The sequence below is a fragment of the Capricornis sumatraensis genome, chromosome 16 (assembly GCF_032405125.1).
Source record: "Capricornis sumatraensis isolate serow.1 chromosome 16, serow.2, whole genome shotgun sequence".
Taxonomy (NCBI): domain Eukaryota; kingdom Metazoa; phylum Chordata; class Mammalia; order Artiodactyla; family Bovidae; genus Capricornis; species Capricornis sumatraensis.
The window spans coordinates 45,184,383-45,212,325 of NC_091084.1; the positions used below are offsets into that span (position 1 = coordinate 45,184,383).

The 27,943-nt window shown below is 36.5% G+C and overlaps 1 protein-coding gene across 2 annotated transcripts; it reads left to right on the forward strand.

Annotated features, from left to right (window-relative positions):
* The first annotated feature begins 907 nt into the window (after positions 1-907).
* TMEM41B (transmembrane protein 41B) lies at positions 908-27,943 on the forward strand. 2 transcript variants are annotated; one of them, XR_011146007.1, is made up of 8 exons: positions 908-1,145; positions 13,370-13,487; positions 15,463-15,591; positions 21,759-21,852; positions 22,484-22,588; positions 23,961-24,099; positions 25,628-27,126; positions 27,576-27,943. XR_011146007.1 is itself a non-coding variant. In XM_068988434.1 (7 exons), the coding sequence occupies exons 1-7, from the start codon at positions 1,025-1,027 to the stop codon at positions 25,795-25,797; spliced, it is 876 nt and encodes a 291-aa protein (XP_068844535.1). In that variant the 5' UTR covers positions 908-1,024; the 3' UTR covers positions 25,798-27,943. The 2 variants fall into 2 exon arrangements, 1 of the variants encoding a protein (XP_068844535.1); XM_068988434.1 differs by having other exon boundaries at positions 25,628-27,943.

The following is a 27,943-nucleotide window of genomic DNA, read 5'->3' on the forward strand; positions in this document are numbered from 1 at the left end:
AGCGATTTAATTAAAGGATAGAAAGAATCAGTATTTTTACACACATTGCCAAATTGCTTTCAAGAGGACATTCCAATACACTCACCAGTAAAGGAATATCGCTCTGGGAGGTAAGAGTGGAAACTGTAACCATAAAAAAAACACGTACATTTAGGGTCAGGAAAAGGAAAAGATAAATGAGCCATCCTGGATTTACAAGTGACGGGTGACAGGTCAATGACGTGGGAAAGCATTTGCTTGGGAACAGGATTCAAAACCCATTTCCTTTTTTTTTCGCTCTGCTGTGGGGCATGTGGGATCTTAGTTCCAGATAAGGGATCCAATCATGCCCCCTGCAGTGGAAGCGCGGAGTCTCAACCACTGGACCTCCAGGGAAGTCCCTCTAAACCCATTTCTGCCACCCTGTGACCTTCACAGGTTACAGCTGCCAGCTGAGTCTTAATTTCCTGAAATTCGGTGGGTTCGGCTTAGCCTTTATGTTTTCCAACATCTCCAGACAAAGCACTGTCTAGCTTTTCCAGATTCAAGACAGGTTGTCTAATTGGTACAGATTGGAATCAACACCTGCGGTGAAACGCCAATTAATCACTCCTGGCCACTTCCGGCTGCCGGGACAAAGGGATTTAAGTGTCTGGGACCGCACTTCCGGATAATTAGAGATGTGCATTACAAGCCTGAGCCCGCGAGTCACACCGGCTGACGCCGGTGCCATGACTGCGCATGCTCCGCGCAGTCACGAAGCAGGGTAGGGCAGCAAATGGGGCGGGCACCCTGACTTGTCTCGCGGTTACTGGGCGGGCGCGAGCGCGCGAGCCTTGGGGGCGGGGCGGGGCGGAGCCTAGCCCGAGTAGGCGCTGCAGATCTCAGCTTAGCGTCACTGCTCGAGGAGCTGAGGTCGTCTCAGGTGAGGTGGTCGACCCGGAAGTGGCTGTGCTGTGGCCCCTGGGTGTTGTAAGGGTCCTGCAGCGGAGTTGTTAAGGGGGAGCGGCCTCATCCCGCTTCCTCCACCTACCCTGAAACAACCATGACGAAAGGCAGAGCGGTCGAAAGATCGCAAACGGCGGCACTCCATTCGACCCCTCCGGGGGACAAGGCAGCGGGGACGCGGGGTCCCTCGACGCCCGGCAGCACAGGCCACCTGAAAGGTGAGTAGACCTAGGAACCAGCGCGGGGCCTGGCCCAGAGGCGGAGGTGTGCCGGAAGGGGTTTAGGAGGAGAAAGGACCCCAGCGGGTACCGGGGATCTGCGGGTGAAAAGGGGCATCCAGGAGCGGGAGCAGAGATATTGGAAGACCTCGGCTACGGCCACTGCCCGCCTTGTGCCCACTGTCCATAAGGCCAGACACCTAAATGGGGTGCGTTCCTAAATTTTTTTTTTTTTTTTAGTTGAATTCAGCTAAAGGAATGAAACTCTGGCTTGTTGATGCTCAGGGAGATTGTAATGTTGATAATATTAAAGCCAGGCAGAACTGGAAGGAACGTTAGCATTCTTTGCTTTCGTTTTTACAGATGAGGAAACTGAGGTCCAGAGTGGATATATAACTTACACAAAGTCACAAAGCCAGATAAGTGAAGTAGTGGCTAAAAGCAAGGAGTTAACTGTTAATACGTCCAGATGCCACTTCCAGGTGGCAAGAACACTTGAGTCTGAGTCCTTCCTCTACCACTTATGACTTGGGACTTGTTATCCTTTAAAAGTTCAGTATCTGAGCTGTACAGTGGGGGATGTTGATAATAGTAATAATATCTACTTACAGTTGGTGCGTGGATTAAAGAAAATAATTCATGTAAAGGATTTAGAGTGATGTTTGGCTTATTTGAAGTGAAGGCTGAATAAATGTTAGTAATTACTATTATAGCTAAGATCTCTTATTCTTAAGCGGTTTTTATTTTTATTTTTTTTTTGCACTACTCCATGTTGGAATTTCTCAGGGCTTTAAATATTATTTTAAGGAAAAAAATATACCCAGAAACTAAATACTTTGATGCCATCTGAGCTAGAATTTTCAGCAGTTGAAGTGATTAAACTCTTTAAATGCTTTTAAAGCCCATTAACTTGGAGTTGTTGTTTAGTCGCTAAGTGGTGTCTGACTCTTTTGCAACCCCATGGACTGTAGCTCACCAGGCCCCTCTGTCCAGTAAACGTGGAGTGATTGAAACAAATGGATGTCTCCATTTAGTTGTTAGTTTAGTTGTCTCAGTTAAGTTGTCTACAGCTCACACTGATGTGTTCCGCCACCAGTGATGGGTAAAGAGAGAATCTTTTAAGTGTCAAATCCCATGGACTGAGGAGCCTGGTAGGCTGCAGTCCATGGGGTCGCTGAGGGTTGGACATGACTGAGCTGACCTCACTTTCAGTTTTCACTTTCACGCATTGGAGAAGGAACTGGCAACCCAGTCCAGTGTTCTTGCCTGGAGAATGCCAGGGATGGGGGAGCCTGGTGGGCTGCTGTCTTTGGGGTCGCATAGAGTCGGACATGACTGAAGTGACTTAGCAGCAGCAGCAGCAGCAGCAACATTATTAACTAAATCAACAATAAAGTATTGCACACTTTAATGGAGGTAATGTTTAACATTCAACTGAATTTTTTTGAATCAAGTTTAAAATATATGAAAAATTTAGAAAGTGTCTTGCAGAAAATGGTATTTTACTTTAAAATATTTTAAGATGCCTCCAGTCTGATTTGGGTCTTTCAGCTTTATATATTTGGATGTTTTTCTACCTCATAGACATAGACCCAAATAACTGCAAAAACCCAGAAATGAATTGTTTTCAAAGTATAAATACACTGTAAATGACAGGAATCATCTTTTGAAGATGTTGTGATTGAGAGTGACAGTAATCCAAGGGTTTTTTGAAAAAGTATTTACCAGATAAGTCATCCCTAAAGATTATCATTTGGTTTGGAATAGCAATCAATTGCTTTATTACTTTTTTTTTTTAACTTAAAGCTGTTCGGAAAATAAAAAATAAGACCTTGAAACCTCCAAAGCGCTTTTACAATTGTTTATCTTATTTCACACATCCACCACAGTTATTTTTGTGATGCTGTCAAGAAACTACAAATCTACTGGAAGACAAAGGGTAGAGATGTGAAGGTATGCCTTCATAGAGAAGTAGGGTTTGGATTAGTAGACCCGAGTGGGATTCTGGGCAGAGGAGACATTAGGCTTGAAAGTTAGTGTGAACCACTCATGTGTGTTTATAAAGAGATAAAATTGTCAGGAGTGGACTAGTTCTGTTGGGTGGTAGTAGGAGATAATGTTGGCCATGGTCAAAATGATGTTAGTATAAAGGGCTTTAAGTCCTAGGCAAAGGATTTTTTTTGATCTATCTGCTTATTAATAATTCTCAGGTTTTTCTTTTCCTCTGCCTCTCTTTTTCTTTTTAATTGGTGTTAGGAATTCTGTCTTTGTGTACAAGATTTTGTGGACCCGTTACATGATAGGGTGTAAGTTCCTTGCTGGTGGTAATTAGCTGGGCTTCCCTTGTAGCTCAGCTGGTAATTAGCCTCCAATTAAAATAAATAAATTTAAATTAAAAAAAAAAAAAGAATTTGCCTGCAATACAGGAGACCCTGGTTTAGTTCCTGTGTTGGGAAGATCCCCTGGAGAAGGGATAGACAACCCACTCCAGTGTTCTTGGGCTTCCCTGGTGGCTCAGATGGTAAAGAATCTGTCTACAATGTGGGAGACATGGGTTCGATCCCTGGGTCAGGAAGATCCCTGGAGGAAGGCATGGCTAATTAGCTGGTGATGTGATGTCAGTAGTAACCACTTAGCAACCGATTTTCCAAGTTATTATGAAAAATAATTTTTGTTAATTTTAGGTGGTAACTTGGTATCCAGAAAGGAAAAGTTTTGGAGGGAAAAAAGCAGCAGTAACTCTTGACTACATAGTAATTGAATATTTCTGTAAATTCCAGGACACTTTAAATAAGTTTGTGTTTTTGTTAACTGATACATCTACATAACTGACGAGTAGTAGTTGTCACTGTGTGTATGTTTAAAATACTAGGGCCTTCTCTGGTGGTCCAGTGGTTATGACTCTGCCCTCCCAATTCAGGGGGCACAGGTTCCACTCCTTGTCAGGGAACTAGGTCCCACATGCCACAACTAAGACCTGGAGCGGCCAAATTAAAAAAGGAATATTTTACACCTCACATGCAGTATTTGGTACATTCAGTGGATTCCTCATCTTGACTTGGGCTTCCCTTGTGGCTCAGCTGGTAAAAGAATCCACCTGCAATGCAGGAGACCTGAGTTCGGTCCCTGGATTGGGAAGATCCCCTGGAGAAGGGAAAGGCTACCCACTCTAGTATTCTGGCCTGGAGAATTCCATGGACTTTATAGTCCATGGTGTCGCAAAGAGTCTGACAGGACTGAGTGGCTTTCACTTTCACCTTGACTTTAGTCTGACATTTGAGTCTTATACACTGAAGACCACTGTGAGGATTTGAGCAGGGCAATAATACTGAAAGTCTAATTCTTGCATGATTAGAAAAGGTGAGACACAAGAGGTAATAATACTTAAGAGGCTCTTGACCTACTCTTTGTGCAAGAATACATGGACCAGGTGTTTTATTTTCTTTTGTTTGCCCTGGCTGATCTTTTTTACTAGCAAATCATCGAAGTTCCCCATTTTGATTTAAGAGAACTCTTAAGGCCACATTTTTCAATATATAGGTCATCCCTTTGTAAGCATTGTGAAATGAGTTTGATAGGTAATCATGAGCCATTTAAAAAAATTGAAGGAAAAATAGAGTTCTTTGCATATCGTAGGCTAAGTATTCTTTTAATTTTATTTTTCAGTCATATAGTTTTGCGTGTATCAGATCATGGTATAAAATACATTGCTTATTGTGGAATGCAGCCAAAAATGTTTGAGAAACACTGTCCTGAAGTTGGTTTTACTGCTCTTAGAAGACAGTATTGTTTGAGCTTGGATAATAAAGTCCTTCTCAGATGCCTGTTCTAGGTTCTGCCTTGCTAATGTGGTTCAACAAATATCCTTTGAGCATCAGCTGTGAGCTAAGTACTAGCTTAGAGGAAGAAGAAGGAAGCTCTGATTAACTAAGAGTAAAATTGGCAACTGGACGTCAACCAAGGTATATTAATATGATGTGCTGATGTCAGACTCAACCCAAATATTATATATCAGGATTCTTTTGTTTATAATCAGTAGAGTACACAATTGAAACCTTTGCTGAAAGGAAGTCTATTGGTTCATATAACTAAAAAGTAGAGAGATTAAGTGGGATTCACTGGCTTTAGTCTGGAACCAATGGCTGTAATATCATCAGGATCAGATTTCTTTCATATCTTGGTTTGCTTCCTTGATATCAGCTTTACTTAAGGTTGATTTCTCTTGCAGGTCCAGGTAAAGCTAAATGCTTCCTTGATAATTTTGAGCCTATTTTTCCTAGTATTACCAATAAAAGTCTAGTCACTCCGATTAGATTGCCTCAGATAAAATGCTTGTCCCTGAGCCTATCACTGTTGTCAGAGGGTAAGAATAACTTAATTGGCTCAGCCTGCTGTGTATTCAACACCTAAACAAGGAAGTAGGAATGAGGCTAAGTCAGTTCTCCCAAAGACATGGATCTCTGTGATGGGTCACTCATGATTTTTCTATATTTGTGCTCACCCATCTTGGTATGGGAGTGAAAAAAGTGAGCTTGAAACACTGATTTCAGGTTAGATTAGCTATAAGGAAAGGTAAAGATTCTAAATCAAAGGTGTTGGATACACAGGCTGGGCATAGAAGGAAGAGAAGCGAGGAGCCCAACAGAAGGGAAAAAATAGAGGTGTTAAGCTCATGAAAGAACAGATGTGATCAAAGAATGGCATGTTGAAGCTTAAAATGTTGAAGGTAGAGCAGTCTCAGGTGGTGTGAGAACTTTATCTCTGGAACTGGGTGGCTAAAGTTGAATAGAAATGAAAGTCTTAAGAATTTTAAGGCTGAGTAAATCTTCTAAATGGAGGTATCTTTTAGGATTATGAAGTTTACTTGAAGCTTGGTCTTAGTCTTTGCTGAATAGGGTGATAGCTTATGGTGAACGGTGTCCGGTTCGTGATCTCCGAAGATTTAACTTCAGGACCAGGGACCACTCTTAATCACTCAAGAGCTTTTGTGTAGCAGAGTTTTATTAAAGTATAAAAAGGGACAGAGAAAGCTTCTGACATAGACATCAGAAGGGGGACGGAGAGTGCTTCCTCCCCACTAACCCTGCTAGTTTTAGCAAGCTGTTTTATGTCTGTTAGAAAGCTATTAATCAAGTAAGACCCTGATGCTGGGAAAGAGTGAGAGCAGGAGGAGAAGGGGACGACAGAGAATGAGATGGTTGAATGGCATCATCGACTTGATGGACATGGGTTTGGGTGGACTCCGGGAGTTGGTGATGGACAGGGAGGCCTGGTGTGCTGTGGTTCATGGGGTCGCAAAGAGTCAGACACGACTGAGCGACTGAACTGAACTGAACTGAAGAATGCCTGTCACCAGGGAGGGAGATGAACCATAGACCCTACCCCTCTCCCATAATATGCATTTTTGAGATAGGATGGCACGAGGTGCGTCATCCCCCAGCTGTAAAACAATTGATATGAATACTGGTTTGTTGAGCTATTATCAGCCCAACGTTTGAGAAAAGGATATTAAGTTAGTCCTAGGTGGAACCATTTTGAAGAAAGGCAAATTCCAAAGGAAATACATAGTTTCATTAACATAGCTTAAGAAAAACATTTCCATGGAGGGTGTTTCCTCCTGCTGCTTAAGGGAGAGAGGAAAAAAATGTCTGACACTTGCAGTCTAATTTCTCCTTTTGGAGACCCCTTGCCTTCCTGCCTGTTATCTTCTTAAAGGGAAGGGCCTGAAAGTGGTTGATGATCGTGAATGAGCATTGTGGGTTGAATGGTAGCAGATATGCAGGGCACAAACATCAGAGAATGAGCTTTCATACAAAATGAGTGAAGTGAGTGAAGTCGCTCAGTCGTGTCAGACTCTTTGCGACCCCTGGACTGTAGCCTACCAGGCTCCTCCCTCCATGGCATTCTCCAGGCAAGAGTACTGGAGTGGGTTGCCATTTCCTTCTCCAGGGGATCTTCCTGACCCAGGGATCGAACCCGGGTCTCCAGCATTCCACGCAGATACTTTAACCTCTGAGCCACCAGGGAAGCAAACATGCTTCCTCTGTATGTATTTTTCAAGTTGTTAATTCTTTGTATTTTATAAAAAAAGTTATTTTAGTTTAAGTTTATACTAGATGAAACTACCATTTTTTATTATTAATACATAATTTTAAAGAATTTTAAGCTCTTGAAATAAAATTTACTTCCAGCAGTGTTACAATGGATTCTGGTAACCATGAAAAGACTTTTGTTAGAGTCCCTGTAAATTGTGTCTTCAGGAGAGATGGTTCTTTTGCTTCCTCCACGGTAGGATCATGTAGGTCTAGAAAACACTGAATGTCGAAAACTAGAGTACTAGAAGAGCAGTAGAGTGATTCCTGAGATCTTATAGATATAATACTTTCTGCTCTTCAAAAAGTATTGATATAAAAGTAATAAGAAATAGAGAGCTACTACAGGGGCATTAAAGTTAAGTTTTGGTTTTTCAGGATGAATATAAGCATATTTGAAGTTAGAGAAAAGTTGCTTGTTAGTGGGAAGAGTTGAAGATATTTTGTGAAGAGTTAGTTCTGAGAGCAAGATCTGGAAGTAAGTGTGCTGGCATTTAATGCAAAGATAAGGGGAAAGAGGCCAGGGGAGATCATTCAAGAATAGATCTTGAGATGGAGATTGGTAAGCTGTGGAGGCAGCCTTGCTGGTTGAGAATAGGAGAAAGTAGAATTAAAGGCTTGAAGAGACTTGAAGTAGTCTTTTTGGAGGGTACTGTAAAATTGTTATTGTTTACCAGTGATAACCTTAATTGAAGATAGAAAAGCTTGAAGCCTATGAACTTGTCGGCCAAGAGAACACAGTGATCTTTCTCTCGCAGTACCTTTGGCCTGGGAGGAGGTTGGCAAACAGATAATGGGATAATTGAGAATGGGAATTAGTATAATGAAAGATTTGGAGGTTAATGAATATATAGAGCACTGTTGTTGGAAGCTCTAAATGCTAAATAACATGTGTCTAATGCAACCAGAAGGAGGAGGCATTATAATTATGTATGCTACACATTTAGACATTGAATCATCATTAAAACAAGGTTTATGACTCTTGTTTTTTGACTGTGCCACAAGGCCTGTGGGATCTTAGTTCCCTTATCAGGGATCCGACCCAGGACCCCGGCCGTGAAAGTGCAGAGTCCTAACCACTGGATTGCCAGGGAATTCCCAAGTTTATAACTTTAATCTAGGTTCAGAACTAAATTAATTGCATGCTAGCTTCTGGATTTATTAGAACTGTACTCAGAAAGAATTATTGAATTGTAATAGGCAACATTCCCTACTGGCAAGTTTTGTGTGAAAGAATGGAGAGCTTTAAAGTTGACTGTCACTTAGTTTTATTGCATTATCAACTGTTTTCCTGTGTTTACATTGTGTTGAGTACAGTGCTTGAAAAAGCATTTCATTATAGAGAGTGAAAAAATAGGTATCGAGTTAAACCTGGAGGTTAATTTTGTTCAACAAATGTCTTATGTATTTCATCATCCAACTGTAAGGCAACAAGTAGCAATCAGAGAAGTGTGTACTCAAGGAAGACTCAAGATAGTATTCTGTTCTTGTTGTTCAGTCATTAAGTCCTTCCCAACTCTTTGCCACCCCATGGACCACAGCTCGACAGGCTCCCGTCCTGTCTCCTGGAGTTTGCTCAGATTCATGTCCATTGAGTTGGTGATGCATCTAACCATCTCATCATCTGCCACCCCCTTCTGCTTTTGCCTTCAATCTTTCCCAGCATCAGGGTCTTTTCTAGTGAAATCAGGAGGCCAGAGTGTTCTGTAGTCCACTTAAATGTCTCACACCTTTCTCCCTTCAGACCCTTTACTTAAGACTGGTGAATTAATGATGGGGAGAAAAATATTATAGTTAAATTTTAGAGTTACTATGCAAAATGTCTTGTGTAATTTAAGGAGGACTGTCACCTATTGGATTCTTTACATATACTTTTAGCTTCAGGACAGGTTAGAGGACTGTAAACTTATCTTTTAATCAACTAAATTTCCACCTGTTCTGTGAATCTTGCCTTCCTCCAGCCCAGTAATCTTGCTTTCCTATAATCTCAAACCCCATTTGTCCTATTCCTTGGAAATCTAGCTAATGGTGTTACCAGCTTCTTAGCATAGATTGGCCAAACATTTTGTACCATATAGATGCTCAGCAGATAGTCCTACGCAGCTCTACCTTTGTGTGCATTCCTTGCACAATAGAGATCCTGAGGAGATGTTCCCAGAAAGGAGGGGAAATCAACGTTTAGTCTTAGCTATGATGCTGTATCCACAAGTATCTACAGGATGAAAAACTAAACAGAAACTAATGGTTTTAAAGATTTTAAAAGATGTCCATAATATTAAAATATTTATATCAGTCCTTTCTGTACTCTAGACCTGATTCTAGCAGGAAAGTAAGTGAAAAGTGAGGGCTGGGGCAAGTTAATTTCCTATCTTTAAGAAGTAATAGGACTCTGGAAAAATTATTCAGACCATTTATGTTATCATGTCTTTGCTTTGATGTCAGCCTATAGAAAACTGTGTCCCCAAACTCAGTACCTATATATTACCCTTATTTCTTTTTTAGTAGAATACTTCTTTATTTTATAACATAAGAAACTAACCATTTTAGCCTTAAGAGTAGTTTATATTTCAGTAGGGTTCTTAGAAACTAAAACTACATTTTTCATTTAATTGGTTTTAGTGCACTGATAATTTTGTAACTTTTGGCTAATTACTCTTTTTCCTTTTAGATTGAGTAGATCTGATTTATTAGGAATCCTCAAGGTGTGCATTGAATTAGGTATCATAATCAGGGCAAAAAAGTAATGGGAAATTACTTGTTTGTTATCATAAGATTCTGAAGAGACCTTTTCACTTTTGACCTACCTCAGATGTTTCAAGTCTTTGTTTAATTCTCTGTGTCGCAACAAAGCATGCATATAAATATGTAAGTGGGTTAATGGACTGGAGTATTAAGAGGCAGGCATGACTGTTTTATTATTTATTGCTTCCCGGGTAGCTCAAACAGTAAAGAATGTGCCCGCAATGTGGGAGACCCTGGTTCAATCCCTGGATCAGGAAGATCCCCTGGAGAAGGGCATGTCAACCCACTCCAGTATTTTTGCCTGGAGGATCCCAGGCACATAGGAGCCTGGTGGGCTACAGTCCATGTCGTTGCAAAGAGTTGGACATGACTGAGCGACTAACACACACATGCACGTGACTGCTTTATTACTCCATTCAAGATATCTTTTGTATTTTATCATCCCTTTCTTTCCTGCAGTAAATTTTATAAGTGTGATGTGAACAGATAAGTTTCTATGTGTGACTTGGTTTTTGAAGTAAAGTCCTTTTTGAGATTAAGAGGAAACAAAGTTAAAATGATAGAAGCTAGTTGGGAGGTTGGGCTGATTAGTGATACATTTAGACTATAGAAAATTGGAAAAGATTAAAAAAAAATTAACTTTAGTGTCCACATACTAGAACTCAGTAAACCTAATATTGTCTTTTAGAAAGCATACTTTAATGAACCAATAGGAATAATTTATGTTTAGTATATTAAAGCACTAACCTATGCAGTTTTTTTTCAGCAGAAATTGTGAGTTGATTATAAATGGATATTACAGTGCTTTGGGAATATATTTAATACTTCACACTATCTCATTGCTTAAGACTTTTTAAAAATAGTGCAGTCTTCTGGGCCTCTGTTACTTAGCAAAAAATAGGAAGGATGGGTCAGATTTTTGCTTCTTTAATATACTGTCACCTGGGCATTTTATTAGAATACAGCTTCTAATTTAGTAGGTCTGGGATGGTAGCCTGAGAATCTATATTTCTAACAAACTCATTGATAGTGCTTAGTCATATAGTTTATAGAACACACCGAACAGCAAGAGACTTCTATTGCTCTATGTTCAACATTGAATGTATTAAAATTCTAATAATTCAGATGTAACATATATAAAACTGCCATAATGAGCTAAGGGATAAACTGAGTATAAAAAGTTAAAACTTTTTCCTTTCAAAGGAACAGGAGTCAGTTTAAACCAACAGAAATAAAAAGCAAGGTTTTTCTCTAAGAATATGAGACAGTCACTCTGGTATCCAGGAGCAAGAAATGAATTCTCACCAGCCTTCAAGGGAAATGGAAAGTTAGAAATCAACAAGAAGGTTAGCTTCCTCTCCTGTCTCTACTGTCTGGGTTTCTATTTGAACCTGTCCTCTTGGATTTTCTGGTACACGTCTTTGGCTTGCCATGTCTTTTGACTGTGTCCTTTTGCTGTTTGACATTTTGGCCTCAAGATCCACCACACCTTGACAATAGTATATCTCTTTTTCTTAGTTCATATTCTCAAGAGAAACTGTGGTCAATCTAATGAATTGTTTCTCTTGGGTTGGCCAAAAAGTTTGTTTGGGTTTCTCCATACCATCTTAAGAAAAACCCAAATGACATTTTGGCCATCCCGATACTTGGGTCAGGTGTCCAGCTGTGGGCCAGTCAGCCTTGTGTGTTGGGCGGGTAGAGTGTTGACATCAGTGGTAATAGGGCCAATGAAATTAGCCCCTTTGAAGAGTAGGGGACACTTGAGGAAGATGCTAGGCCTCAGAGAAGGGAGCAGTAGTGGAGTAGGCAGTGACACCTAATGCACCTTTATGAAGATTCCTAACCCTTATGGCAGAAAGTGAAGAACTAAAAAGCCTCTTGATGAAAGTGAAAGAAGAGAGTGAAAAAGTTGGTTTAAAGCTCAACATTCAGAAAACTAAGATCATGTCATCCGGTCCCATCACTTCGTGGCGAATAGATGGGGAAACAGTGGCTCAGTTTTTTTCTGGGCTCCAAAATCACTGCAGATAGTGACTGCAGCCATGAAATTAAAAGACGCTTACTCCTGGAAGGAAAGTTGTGATCAACCTAGACAGCATATTACAAAGCAGAGACATTACTTTGCCAACAAAGGTCCGTCTAGTCAAGGCTATGGTTTTTCCAGTAGTCATGTATGGATGTGAGAGTTGGACTATAAAGAAAGCTGAGCGCCGAAGCATTGATGCTTTTGAACTGTGGTGTTGGAGAAGACTCTTGAGAGTCCCTTGGACAGCAAGGAGATCCAACCAATCCATCCTAAAGGAAATCGGTACTGAATATTCATTGGAAGGACCGATGCTGAAGCTGAAACTTCAATACTTTGGCCACCTGATGCAAAGAGCTGACTCATTTGAAAAGACGCTGATGCTGGGAAGGATTGGGGGAGGAGAAGAAGGGGACGACAGAGGATAAGATGGTTGGGTGGCATCACCAAATCAATAGGCATGGGTGGGTGGACTCCAGGAGTTGGTGATGGACAGAGAGGCCTGGCGTGCTGCGATTCATGGGGTCACAAAGAGTCGGACACGACTGAGCGACTGAACTGAACTGAATTATAGTATACGTGTTTGTGTCTTAGTCCCCTGAATGTCATCAGTGTATACATGGGATTATGGTAAATGTAGGTAATACAAATTGAGCCACCCTCCTGCCTCTTCCCCAGTGAGGACTATAAGGTATCCCCACCTCCTCACTATTGATTGCTTGCAGTAAAAACACCCGGCTCTTTCTTCTGCTTCTAGTATCCTGGCTCTCACATCATATGGTCATCTTCCATAAGATTTTTTTTTTTTAAGATAACACTAAGATTTCCTTATTGGAGAACACATTCTCCCATTCTTGGAGTCACAGACAGAGTCACCCAAAACATCTAGGCTTCAGCTCTATTCTGAAGCCCTTGATATAAACAGAAAGTGTAACATTCACCAGTTGCATTAGTCAATCTCCAGGTTCTTTCTTATGACAGTTGAAGTAACTGCTACATTAGCTCATTTTTCCTATGAAGCCATTCTGCCTATGCTGTCAACTCCCAATGTAGATACATAAAATTCCAAGTCAGTGATAGCATTTAGAGCAATGCCCTTTTTTCCCCTTTAGCTTATCTACAAATCAGTGCTACAAATTCTGCTATTCTGTTTTTTCATGCTTTTAAAATGCATATATCAGTGAGAAGAACTACAGCCAGTTCATAAAACATCAAATATGGAAGTACTTAAAATTATGTTACAGTGTTTTGGGCAAAAGTGTAAACAGTTTCTCGGGAGGAAAATCTTTCAGGAAATTATTTACTGGCTCGGAATACTCTCTTCCTTTATATTTATCTTAATTACAACTTTTTTTTTCCCCTTTCAGAGAAAGCCTGTGCAGAAGCTGGCTCAGCAAGAATGTCACTTCTTATACTGGTGTCCATTTTCTTGGCTGCAGCTTTTGTTATGTTTTTGGTATATAAAAATTTTCCTCAGCTTAGTGAGTAAGTATACTAAAAAAAATATGTATAGAAAATGTCTATAAGGCATTAAAGTGGATTAAAAGTTTAATTTCAAGCAACAGAACTGTCATAATGATTATATATCAGCTCTCATGGTTAGTAGCAAGTTCATATTGACACTGTCTTTAAATACTTCTTTCCAAATATGTCTCTTGATTTTCTGTGCCTGGTTTTTCTAGCTCTTCTCCTCTAAGGCATCTTTCTAACGGCTTTCAAGCAATTTTGGAAAATAAACAACATTAATTTATTGTATTTTAATTTTTTTAATGCTAGTAGTGACCAAGTAAATTTATCTTGCAGTCTAGAATAGAAATTGACCTGCAGCTTGAGAAATACTAATGTTCTTTTTCTCTGCTTTTTCCCTTTTTCCACTCTTGTTCTCTCTCTTCCTACTTTTCCTTGTGATCAGTTTCTGTCTGCCTCTATTCAGTCCATTTACTTCCCTACCGCATCTCTGTCTACTGGCTCTTTTTCTGTTCCCTGTTTTATAGAAATGATAAGGCTTGAATAAGTACTTTTTGCTGTGAAATGCACCTTGTAAAAGACTTGTCTATTTGTATACAGCCACAGTTCCTTAGCAAAAACCTTGGGAGTGAGATGTATTTCAGAATTTAGAGCTTTTCTATTTTGGAAAGATAACATGGAATAAATACTGTATATTATGTAGCATCTCCAGCAGGGTCTGGGGCAGTACCCCATAATAAAATACATAGAAAAACTTGTATCATAAAAGACTATAAATAACTTTATATACATGTGGATCAATTTTTGCTGACAAGCTACAAAGAACTTTTGGTTTTCAGTGCTTTTTGAATTTCAGGTAAAAGATTATAGACCTGAGGCATATTTTATGAGGGTGAAATATCTCTGGGTTATTTAACCACAATAATAACACCCTTGGGTAATCACAGATTATGTGAGAGACAGGGCCAGCTTGGTGTCGTAATGGGTAACTGTGAAATGTGATTTCAGGGTATCAGTAATAATTTCTTACATGAATGAAAATGCCTTTGGAAGGCTGGCATGTCATTTCATTAGTATCGTTCAGTTTTAGATCCTTTCTCATTTTTATCAAAGGAGTAAGAAATTAAGAACTGACTGAAAGAGGGGAAGAATATAATATAGAGTGTAATTTAAGATTGTTTGGTTCCAATCTGCTCTAAGAATTATAACACTTTTATATAATAATGTGCTTTGTAAATCTTCTATATTCTGCTTATTATTTCTGTGTGTGTATATGTATGAGATGTATGCATCTTCCCATAAAGTTTAGCTTTTAAACTTATAGAGAAAAACCCTTTTTAGTTTACCTGCTATTTTTATAGGACTTTTAAGAGCTTTCTATCATTGTTCTGCAAGATTAAATATTTTCATGTAAACAAATGGGCACAATATATGTTAAACACAAAGGTGATTATTTGGGGCTTTTATAAATAGAACATTCAGTGCCAAACAAGGCACCAAATGTAAAGTAAAATTAATAGAAAGTAACAAGTGTTTAAGTTTTTATCTGAACTTTAAGCTGGGATACTTAAAGATATGAACTGTAAATTCATTGAAATTTATATTTAATTTTGGTTGTAATTAATTATTTACTGTAGCTTATCATGAGAATTACCCAAAATGATGTTTAGTATGTTTTAAATATGCTAATGTCAGTGGTTCATTGCTTAGTTCAAAAGTTACTCCAGTGTTTGAGCAAATGCTTTTAACCTTTAATTTGGGTCATCCTGAATTTTCATATGAATTATGTCTCAGAAAACTATATTAAAGCATTAAAAAGCAAATGATATATAGACTTCGAAGTTAAATTTTGTGAATTTATACTTAGCATATTACAGATCAAGGCATCAAAATCATTTTGGATAAAACTTCATGTTTTGAACTTGACTTTGATATGAATTGTCTTGGCAAATTTCTATTTAAAATTTTTTTCACTTTAATTTTATTTCTTTAGAGAAGAAAGAATGCATATGAAGGTTCCCAGAGATATGGATGATGCCAAGGCTCTAGGAAAAGTTTTATCCAAATATAAGGACACCTTTTATGTACAAGTACTTGTAGCTTATTTTGCTACATATATTTTGTATCCTTTTAACTGAAAAATGTTTTTTAGTTTTGTTTAAGAAAAAGGTTTTGAAAGATCTGCTGCTCAGTTATAACTTTTTCCTTTTAAAAATTGCTAATGCAGTATAACATTAAAATATTGAAAAATGAGAATGAAAAAATTCTCATTTTAATCTTGTCTATTCAACTCAGTTGTCATTTCTGAATATTTACCTGTTTTTCTGTTTTCTGCTTATTTCACTTATCATAAACTTTTTTTTTTCCTTTGTATTATATAAGATAGTCACTTTATTTAGGATTATTAGTTAATCGATGGTCTTAATTTAAATAATAATTTTGAATTAATAGTTACCATACCATAATTTTTAAAAATTCTCTTAGATTTGAAGTTATAGTTTGTATTTAATTTTTTGCTTTTGTAGATACTATGCTATGAATCATTTGTTCATGATTTTTTTCTTCCATTTAATGGTTCTCTTTGTAAAAAAAATCTTAACAGGATAATTAGTCATGTAAAAGATATGATTTTTTTTATAGTTCTCAGTATGTATTCCTTTGTTTTATATAGAAATATATGTTATAATTTAACTAGGCAGGAGAATAGCTTTATTCTTTCTACATATTTTCAAACTACCTGTGCAACTGGTGATTAGCCTTCCAATTTGTGGATGTTAGTTTCTAATTTTTGTATCTTTTATTCTAGTCGCATATATTTTCCCTATCTTCTTGGGTAATGAAAGACATTAACTCTTGATGTTTGCTTTCCATTTCATCACTTATTTGTGAAAACCAGAGTGTTAGGCTTGTAGGTTATTTTACATTTATAAACTTTAGCCATAAAATTAAATATTTTCCCCAAAGAAGAAACAAATTTGATTCATCCCTTTCATTTGGCTTTTATAAGGTTTTTGTGAACAAGACATATAGTTTCTATTGACTTTGGAAAATCATCTTTTCTGTCCAATTTGCCCCCTAGCTTTGGGAAGGATTCATGGCTGAAGGATAAAAGGGATCCCCACCCATATGGCAAGTCATCCAGATAGCATAAGTGAATCTGATCATCTATGGGAGAACAAATGTTACAGCCTAGTTGTCTTTAATATTCATATGCAAATTAGTAGAAAAGAATAAAATGCCTGTAGAAAGTGAATTGAAAATATAGGAATAGGTTTGTTACTGTAAATACATTTGATAAAAATAAATCATTGGTTAATATTGTTTGTTCAGGTTTTATAGCATATGGTTAACTATTTGCTTAATAATTAATTGTAATGATTCTGCATTGTTTTAGATTTTTTTATAGGATAATGTGTTAATTCCATATTTTCTTATAATTTTCTATTTATTTTACACTTTGGAATCTTAAGCTCTGGGTGTTAAAAAAGATGCTTTTTAAAATTCACTGTACAAGAGAAGACTTATCTTAGGGTATATAAGGCATATAATTAATAGTACAGTGCTGATTAATAGAAGTATAATGTGAGCCACATGCAGTTTTAAAATTTTTTAGTTAGCACATTAGAAAAAGTAACAATTTTAAAAAATATATTTATTATAATGATATTGGCATATTCTTCTGTTTTTTGGCCAGACAGCATGTGGGAATCTTAGTTTCCCAACCAGATATCAAATCTGTGTCCCCTGCATTGGAAGCATAGTGTCTTAATCAATGGACCCCCAGAGAAGTCCCCAATAAAATAATCTTAATATATTTTAGTTGAACTGAAATGTCAAAAATATCATTTCAAAATGTAACCACATAAAAATTATTAATATTTCACATTTTTTTTGGTACCAAGTCTTTGAAATGTGTATATTTCACACTCATAACACATCTCAGTTCAGGCCAGGCACACTTTAATGTCTCGTCTCCACAGCACATGTGCCTAGTAGCCATTGTATTCAGTAGCTCTTTCATTGGTATTACCTAATTCAAACTCATATATCCGTTACTTTTTATGTTATAGTCACTAATTTTAACTTAGATTTCATCCATTTAGCCAGTTTTTTTTTTAAGTACTAATTATATGCTAAATACAGTCTAGTTTAAGTGTTCAAAGGCAAAAACAACTGTTTCCATCTGGAATAATGAGAATTATGGGTAGAGATATAGTACAGTCATTCTAGACACAGCAAGTCTAGAGCAGGGCTTATAAGCACAGGGCATGGTAAGGAAGTGATCAGTAGTCCAGTTTTGTTGGTGTATAGGAAGTGAGAAGGGGAGGATTTGAGAAATAAGTTTAGAAAGATAGGCTGGATATTGCACTCAGATTGTTGAGGACTTTGAGTACTAGGCTAAGGAATTTAGAATATTTGGTATTGGGTAGTCATTGAGGACTTTTGAGCTGTGGATAGCAATAGGAAGGATAGCTTTAAAAACGAATAAGACTGTTTACCTATGGGGGGAGACAGAGATGAAACAGTGATGGAAGTGGAACTTCCCCCAGTGTACTTCATTGTGTAAAGTTGACTTTAGAACCAAATAAATAATTTCATACAGGTATAAAACCAACTAAATCAAAATGAAAAAAGAAACAAAAATCTTAAAAACCTAAAGTACCCTCACACCCATTAAGATGGCTACTAATCAAAAAAAAAACAAACAAAAATCCCAGAAAGTCACAAGTGTTGGTGAGGATATGAAGAAATTGAAACCCTATGCATTGTTGATGGGAGTGTAAAACAGTGTGAAAAACTGTTCTATGAAAGCTACTATGAAAAACAATATGATGTTACCTCAAAAAATTAAAAATGAGATTCAGCAGTCCCATTTCTGAGTATATATACCTGAAAAATTGAAAGCAGGGTCTCGAGATATTTGTATACTCATGTTCATAGCAGCATTATTCATAATAGCCAAAAAACGGAAGCGACTCAAGTGTCCTTTAATCAATGAATGGATAAACAAAGTTTGCTATGTACATGCAATGGAATATTATCAGCTTTAAAAAGGAAGGAAATTTTGAAACATGTTACAACATATATTCCACTCACATGAAAAGTGGGCTTCCTGGTGGCTCAGATGGTAAAGAATCCACCTACAGTGTGGGAGACCTGGGTTCAATCCCTGGATTGGGAAGATCCCCTGGAGGAGGGCATGGCAACCCACTCCAGTATTCTTGCTTGGAGAATCCCCATGGACAGAGGATCCTGGCGGGCTGCAGTCCATGGGGTTGCAAAGAGTCAGACACAACTGAGTGACTAGGCATACACATAAGAGTAGCCCAGTTCATAGAGACTGAAAGTAAAAGGATGGTTGTCAGGGGGATGGGGGAGGAAGGAATGGGGAATGTTACTTAGTGGGTATAGAGTTTCAGTTTTGCAGGAGGAGTTCTGGAGATTGCTTTCACAACAGTGTGAAAGTACTTAATGCTACTGAACCATACATTAAACATGGTTAAGATGGTAAATTTTATGTTCAATATATTTTAACAAAATAAAAAAATCTAAAGCAAAATGAAATAAATTTAATAATATATTGAGTTGATAAGGATTTAGCTATCAAGAGGAATTAGTTATTTCCTTGAAAAAACTAATTTGGTTATGTGTCCCTTCTGGGATAAATCTTAAGGACAAAAAAAATTTGAAAGAAATCTTAAACTCTTTTCAGTTGTATTGTTCTGAAATTTTAAAATCTGTAATACTAATGATTTCCTGCATTGCAGGTGAATTCTTTAGTGTCTGAGCCACCAGGAAAGCCCATATATATGCACACATACATATATATTTGTGTATATATATATTAATATGTATGGAAATAGCTAGTTTTGCTATGGTATTAAGAACCAAGATTTTTCAGTGTTAGAGAAAAAAATACACAGTCTATACAGAGCTGGGAAATTAAGGTCAAATTATATCGCTGTGCAGAGCAAATGGTTTTGTTACTACAAGATAAATGACAGAGGAACAATATATATAAATACACATATGTATAGCTGATTCACTCTCCTGTGCAGCAGAAACTAATGCAGCATTGTAAAGGAACTGCATGCATGCGCGCTCAGTCGCTTAATCGTGTCCAACTCTTTGAGACCCCATGCACTGTAACCTGTCCATTGGATGTCCAAGCAAGAATACTGCAGTGGGTTGCCACTTCCTTCTCCAGGGGATCTTATAGACCCAGGGATCATACCCATGTTTCCTGCATTGGCATGCAGATTTTTCTACTACTGAGCCACCGGGGAAACCCCTCTAAATCAGGTGTATGCCAACAAAAATTAATTTTAAAAAATGACAGAGGAACATATTTAACCACCCTAAGGAATACAATAGGCAAAATTCAAAAAGTGGTAAATTCTACAAATGACCTAATTTCTTCAATAAATAAATTGCAAGGGGAAAAAAAAATCTGTATTTATTTGCTAATAGTGAGCAAATACCATGTGTGGACCCCTTTCATTCCTGATTTGAACAAACCAGCTGTCAAAAAAAAAAAAAGCATGTGGGAATTGTGAACACACTAAATAGCTACTTAGACCAATTGGAGGTTATAGTTAATTTCTGACAATGGTATTATCGTTGTGTTAAGAAAAGAAATCCTTATCTTTTAAAGGTATTAAAGTAGTTGTAATGGTATGTCTGGGATTTGGTTCAGTCTAATTGCATGTAAGCAATACAGAGAAAGCAAGATTGGTTGTACGTTAACTGTTAAAACTGTTTATGGGTATATAGGGCATCATAGTACTAGTTTCTCATCTTTCGTATGTGTTTGAGACTGTCCGTTAAAAGATTCTAAAGAGCTCTGAAATAAATAAGTGTAATTTTTAAACTTTTTAGTGGAGATATCTAATAGACAGCTGGGAAATTTGAGAGTGGTAAGAGAATTCAGTGTTATAGATACATATGACCATATACTTGAAGCCATGTGTGCATCCATATACGTGGAAATAACGGAATTTATCAAAAGTGAGAGGAGATTGGGTAACAATCTCCAGATTTGAGGGTGAGGAGAAGAAAAAAGCTCGAGAAGGAATGATCTGTAATATCGAAAAATACAGTTCACTGGAGGTGAGTTTCACATTAAAGGATATCTAATCTTATGCTGCTGCTGCTGCTGCTGCAAAGTTGGTTCAGTTGTGTCCGGACTCTGTGCGACCCCATAGACCTGGGATTTTCCAGGCAAGAGTACTGGAATGGGGTGCCATTGCCTTCTCCAAATCTTATGCAGGAATTACTAAAAAAATTCTTACTGAGAAAAAGTCATTACTTTCAGCTAGAAGGAGGTTTCAGTAGAGTGGCGGATGGGTAAGCCAGGTGGCAAGGGACATGGAGAGAATCTAAGGCAGTGAAGATGAGAGAGGCAATAGCTGGATAGGATGCCTTGCTCAAGGAAAAAGCCCAGGTTTTCTTTAGTTTATAGGCATCTGAGTGGTTTTATCCAGGAGGAATCTGTCAAAGAGCAAGAAGTTAAAGAACCCAGGAAGAAGGAGATTGAAACAAAAGCAAGAGTAAAGTGCAAGCTAGAGGGAACAAACAGGTTGAGTGAAGATACAAATTTTAAAGTACAGAGATGTTGAAGGAATTCATTCTTTCTGACTTGTAAGTAAATCGTGCTATGGTTGATGCAGAGGTCCAGGCCCAAACTAGGAACCAGAGAAGTGAAAAAAAGATCTTATTTAAAAATAAGATTTGTTTGTGACTTTACTCTCTTTTGTAACCTTTGTCCTTTTTGTAATGAGTAGTAAGTTGAGGTAAATGTCCACACATTGAATTAGGCATAGTAAATCTTCTGTGTACCTGTGTGTTTACAGAAATCATGTTTCCTAAAAGTATTTGAGAGTAAAAATCCAATGTATTAGAGAAGTATATTATTTACAAGGTTACTGAAGACCTTTTCTGTTCTCTTTTTCTTTTTTTCTGTGTCCCTGTTCCCCTAAAGTGCCTAGTTCGCTGTCTGGTATGCATTCGGCGTTTGTCTTGGTTTTTTCTTAGTAATGCACTCTAATTAGCATTGATTTCTGATAAAGTTAGTAAATTGTAAGCTTCAAGTTACAGGTATCACAACTGAGTAATCATGTATTTTTTAAACTTTGGATGTAATTTCACTTAATTTTTTAATATTGAAATATGGATATAATCTTATTAACATATATAACTTCTGCATTGATGCTTTTTTTCTGGATTGTTGGATTTGTGGTTTAAAAATCCATTTAATTATGTTTTAATCCTTAACTTAGAAGTTAACAGCTTGCAAACATTTGCTATTCCGGGCTCTATATTTCTCAGTATACTCTCAGGGTTTCTTTATCCCTTTCCACTAGCCTTATTTCTTGTTTGTTTGGTAAGTATTTAAAATAAAATTGGGAGGCTAGAAAAAAATGACTTTAAATAGAATGATTGGAATGATGATGGCATTCTAGTCTCTGGAAGCATAAACTTAATTAGTTTTAAGAGGTGTTTAATGTTAAAGTAATATTTGTTCCTCCATAAGGAGATGTTATAGTTTGTTTCTTTTCTAGAACAGCGATATCACAGACTTAATTGCATTTATAGGCTCTGTTCTAGCCTTTGCTTCCAGTAGTATTTTGTAATTCCAACAGTCCAAGAATGTTGTTAGTGGGCACAAGGAGTTAAGTCCCAAGGCTGGGGGTGGTGTTTTCAAGCATAGCAATTGAAAACATATTGGCTCTTGAGGTTTTATTCATAGGCTAATGGCTAATGTGAACTATTTGGATATAGTCTCCAAGTTTAATCACAAGTTCCAGTTTGTTTTAGCTGGTCTCATTTTAGTTATAATTTGGTGAAAGGACTGGATTAGATGGGTTCTTGCTCTCTGCATAAGAGGTGTTATGCAAAGTAACCTCCCTGTACCCCAAAAGAAAGAAACTAGTTGAATTTTGCCTTAGATGAATATATCCATGTGAGTAAGATGGAAAAGTACAAAATGCTTATGAGTTTTTGTTATTTTCTAGTGTTCTGGACTCGGTGCCTCATTCTGCTATATGCTCTCCTATTTAGTTGGGAGGCCAGTTGTATATAAATACCTAACAGAAAAAGCAGTAAAATGGTCACAGCAGGTAAACATGTATTTTTAAATTATTTGATGTGATTCTTTGGCTACTTGGGAGGTCAATGTATAATATCTACATAAATGAACTGACTCAGGGCTTTGATAAAAATAATCTTTTGGCCAAAATAAAATTAAGTAGTAGGCAAATAATGAATGTTAAGAATTTCAAATATGAAGTTTTTGTGTCTATAACAATAAATTCATTATTCCTAGTAAGTTTAGTCAAAGCAGAAAAATCAAAGTGTCAATGTTAAGGCATCCATGTATTTAAACACCTCGCTTACCTTGATGCAGGATGCTGTCAGTGGGTCTCTGAAAAGCTTGTATCAACCAACTCCTTTAATGCATTTCATCAGTGGGAAGAACTGTTATCTTCTGTTAGGATCTCTGCAAAGACTACCACTGATAAATATTGATATAAACACTACTACACAGGAAAGTCTAACATAGTGTTTTTAAGAAAAAAAGCGGAAGAAACAGATTATTAAATCAGAGAAATTTTGGATATTTACCCCTTTGTTTTATAGGTTAGGAAATTAAGAGAAATTAAGCATTTTGCCCCAAATCAAAATTATTATTTATATAGCAAGATCTAGGAGGTATAAACTGCATTCAGTGGTTCTATTTAATCAGCTGAATGTTTCATTTGCTTATTTAATCTCATTTATCAATGATGAATGAATTCATTCATGTGAAGTAAATTGTAATAACAAAGATTATCTGAATATTTTTAAAAGTGGAGGCTAGGTTTATTGATGTACTATACTAAGTTAAGTTTAAGTTTAAGTTAAGTCGCTCAGTTGTGTCCGATTCTTGGCGACCCCATGGGCTGCAGCCCACCAGGCTCCTCCGTCCATGGAATTCTCCAGGCAAGAATACTGGAGTGGGTTGCCATTTCCTTCTCCAGGGGATCTTCCCGACCCAGGGATCGAACCCAGGTCTCCCGTATTAGAGGCAAATGCTTTAACCTCCGAGCCACCAGGGAAGCCGTACTATACTAGCCCTTCCTTATAGGAAGTTAAAGGCATTAAAAAGTTGACCATTGGATATCTTCTATATAGTTATAAATTTAATTTTGCCTTTTTAGGTTTAAAATGTTGTTAAGCCATATTATCTAGGCTGATGTAGAACGTCTTTAATAGTGTAATATTATGCTGTAAGCACTATCATAAAAGCTTTCATCTGATGTTATTTAGCTCTGATAATGAGCATTTGATGAGTAGTTCATTGTCATTTTCAAATTCCTTTTTTGATCGTTTCTGTTGGGTAAATGCTGAGCTATCAGGGATAAGAATTTGAAATAAGTTGTTTTTATAATAAGCAGTTTATTTTCAGGATTGGATTTGTCTTCATCCTGATTTGTTTCTTTCTTGTCACAGGTTGAACGTCACAGAGAACATCTCATTAACTACATTATATTTTTGAGAATAACACCATTTCTGCCTAATTGGTTTATTAACATTACATCTCCTGTGATAAATGTGCCCTTGAAAGTTTTCTTTATTGGCACTTTTCTAGGTAAGGCCAAGGCCTCTCGTTCTTCTGATCCCATAAATGTAATATTATTTTACAAAATCCAAAAGTACCCCACTAAGATTTTTTTCTCACTTTTATGGAGAACCTGGTAAGACTTTTATCTTTGTCTATGAATTCATGCACGTTACAGAACTCATTGTGTACATGTCTTGCTGTGTCCAACTGGGGTAGGTTTATATAACTGGTGGTCACAGAGCCTGGTCTATGTAAATTGATGTTCAGAAATGTTTGTTGGATTGTGTTGATTTAAATCTTTTTTGTTACTTTTTAAAAATAAGAGCACTGTCTGTTGGATATTCTTTTAGTCATACAGGATTATGCAGGACTTCTTAACTCCATTCTCTCCCTCAGTGGAGAGAAAAAAAATGAAAGTGCCTCTTTTGAGTACTTTCTCCTTTGTCTTCTAATCAGGTACTTAAATAATGAACTTTAATTCTCAATAAAGAATTGATCCTATCTTTCTTTTTATTGACATAGTACTCATTATGGGCATTACCAAAAGTATAGGGGAAATAAGGACCAACAAAAAGATTCTTGCTTTCAAGGAGCTAACACCTAATTTTGAAATTAATCAGTGGATATGAAAGATTCATTTATATATTTTGTGAATTCTTGTGTTCTTTTACTAAGAATATTATGTGTTTCTTTTAAGTTTAAGTTGAATTGTTTAGATATCAACAAAATGAGCAGATCCCTCAAGTATTGTGTATTACATTAAACCTTTAAGTTAATACTTAATTTTTTATTGCTACTTTTAGAAGAATTCATAGACAAAGCTGAAAGTCTTAGCAGGTTCCCCATAAAAGTGGCAAAAATATCTTAGTGGGGGTACTTTTGTATTTTGTAAAATAATATTACATTTATGGGATCAGAAGAGAGAATTTTTGTACTGTCTCTTTATTTTACAGATGAAATACCTAGAGATAAAATTAACTTCAGCTTTGGCTAAAGTAATTTTTCCAGTTCTGATTTTTAATAAAATATGGTTGTTTCACCATTCTTTTGTATAAAGTGCCCTGTTTACTCATATATTTTGAGTATCTTTCTATTTCTGAGTATTTCCTATCACTCATTTTTATATTAAATGTACTCTGTCAAGAGTGAATGAAAATTTACTCAATCTTATTTTCAATGATGGAGGTTTTTTTCCCAGATTTTAAAATTATAATTCTTAGATGAACATCCTTGAGACCAGATCTTTGCTTATATACATTAGTATCTCCTAAAGTTGAAATTAGTGGATCATAACACATTCTTTTTTTAAGGCTGTTGATAAATTTTGTAAAATTATTTTCTGGAAACTTTGTTTGGGTTTTTTAATTCAATATCCTGAAGAGGTGATTATGAAAAATTCTTTATATGGAAATAAACTTGAGGGGCTTTAAATTAAATTAAAAGTTTAAAACATGTAAGTCACTGTATTCTTACAAGAAATTTTATACACACAGAATTTTAATTTTTCACGAGAATTGATTGTTTTTTTAATGTATGTTTTTACTTTTCATTTTAGGTGTTGCACCCCCCTCTTTTGTAGCAATTAAAGCAGGAACAACACTATACCAGCTTACAACAGCAGGGGAAGCTGTTTCCTGGAACTCAGTATTTGTTCTAATGATTTTGGCTCTTCTTTCTATTCTGCCAGCCATCTTCCAGAAAAAACTAAAGCAGAAATTTGAGTGAATAATCCTCTGGGTTTTAATTTAACCATCATCATCATCATCTCAGGACTGGCAGGTTTATGTGTTACAATCACCTCTTCAGTAATTGGAACAGGAGTTCGTAAATAAAACTTCTTATCAGATGGTTAAAATATTGCATTTAAGTGCAAAGGAGAGAAGAAAGTAAGAGTGGAAATTGGTATACCATGAAAAGTGCTGTCAGTAGTTACAATAGACATCTCCTAAATTACTATTCCAAGACTATAGGTATTAAACATAGCAGGATAGTAGGAAATTCTTGATCCAGCTGATTCATTCAATTTAATATGTTTCATGAGCTTGCCATAAATAGTTACCCTTGACTCGATAATTTAATATTTTTCTCTCTGTTCAGTACTATAGCTAAAATAGGAAAAGCAAATACAAAGTTCAAAAACAAAGATACAGTATTGCTGTTCTGACTAATGTCAAGCCTTTTTTGAGAGCATAAACTTGAAAACTGAAGCTCAAAAGAGATTTACATTTTCTTCCTCTTTTTGCCTTTGAGATAATAGACTTGTTTAGAAGTTGCATCTTCAGTGGACTACTGAATTTGGAAAAGATATCAAGTTATGTCTATTTGGTGAACTTTATTTTTATCTTCTGTTCTAGATTATCATGGATTAGTCTGAAATTTAAAATTCTGACCAGTCTCTTTTCATCTTTTTTCTAGTTTTCAAAATATTTACACTGTGCATATACAAAATTCTAATTACATGATAATTGTATCATATTGGTGTTGATAATTTATATTCAGATAATATTTTATTACATGGTTCCCCTTTATTATCTCAAAAGGGGATCAAAAAAGCAAACGTTCAAAGTATGCAGTTTTTAGATGTTAGATTAATTATATTAATATTTTGAAACAAAAGGAGTGGCAGTATAACACTTAAGTGGTTGAACATAGTTTATTTGTTCCAATGACTGTAAAATTTATCACATTTATTTATTAATCTGGTCATTAAAGTATGTATTATATAATTATCCTTTTTATGCATGATACATAAGAATGCCTTGCTTCATTTCTCTATTGATGGCTTTGTTGTTTGGGGCTGCTTTTGATTAATGCAGTTTCCCTATTGAGGGTTTTTACTTTTTCTATCTCAAAGTAAAATTAAATTCTCATATGGTAACTACTATATTTAAATAGTCCTGGAAAAACCAAACGGCTTTTTGCTGCTTGCTTAATGGTAATACCCTTGATTCCTTGATTCTAAGACATGAAGTACTCTGTCAGTTTTACCTTCACCCAAGACTGTCATGTTGAAAAGTACTTTAGCTGTGGAAGAAATCCTTGTTATTGTGACAGGTATGATCAGCCTCCAAGCCTGTTTCTACTGTATAATGTGGACTGATTATTTTTTCTATCACAGTATTAACAAATGAATTTATTGTAAATACAAAGAAAATATATTCATTAATATACTATTCTTCTGTCATCTGGCCTTTTGTGTGAAATTATTTATTGTTATTTCTAGCAATGTTTTCTTCCTTTCTTATTGGCCAGAGACTGATAAAGCTTTTGTTATTTTTACAAGCAAACTTAAAACATAGCCTTTTTGGACAAAGCTCACTAAATATTACTGTATAAAATGTAATTGAGTAAATTTTTATCAGACTTTTAAAGATAAAAATAAGAGTATGGACTCAGGAGCAGCCTGTTTACTCCATTATGTATATATACTTACTCTATTCTCAGAGTATTTTCCTTATTCTTAGCATTGATCTTTTCTCTTTCCTAATTGTTTTTTCTGTTAGGAAACTGTAGCTGTCACTTAAGGTGGGGTATATTTTCTTCTCCCAAGAGAATATCCAGTCTTTCCACATTCATCATCATTGACTGTCAAGAAAGAGCCTTCTGCAGGCTGTACCCTAAATGCAGTTGATGGCCGGTATTCATGGATTCAGACTTGGCATGATGCCAGATGTAGATTCAAGCTTCAACCGCATCTTGAAGACAGTTGCATAGTAATAAGCACCAGAGAGCATGTGAATAGTGAGGAGGCCAGCAAACTAACTAGGGAAGCTGACTTAGTGAGACTGCTCCTTCTTAGTTAATGGTCTCTGTCTGGAAGTCTATTAACTTTGAGTGTAATAAATGTAAATTAAAATGTAAGAAGAATAAA

Coding starts and splice junctions, on each gene's coding strand:
- TMEM41B (XM_068988434.1), top strand. CDS start 1,025: ATGACGAAAGGCAGAGCGGTCGAAAGATCGCAAACGGCGGCACTCCAT. Junction 15,592..21,758: donor TATTTTGCTACATATATTTT/GTATCCTTTTAA, acceptor AGAAGTTAACAG/CTTGCAAACATTTGCTATTC. Junction 24,100..25,627: donor CTTTATTGGCACTTTTCTAG/GTAAGGCCAAGG, acceptor TTTTCATTTTAG/GTGTTGCACCCCCCTCTTTT.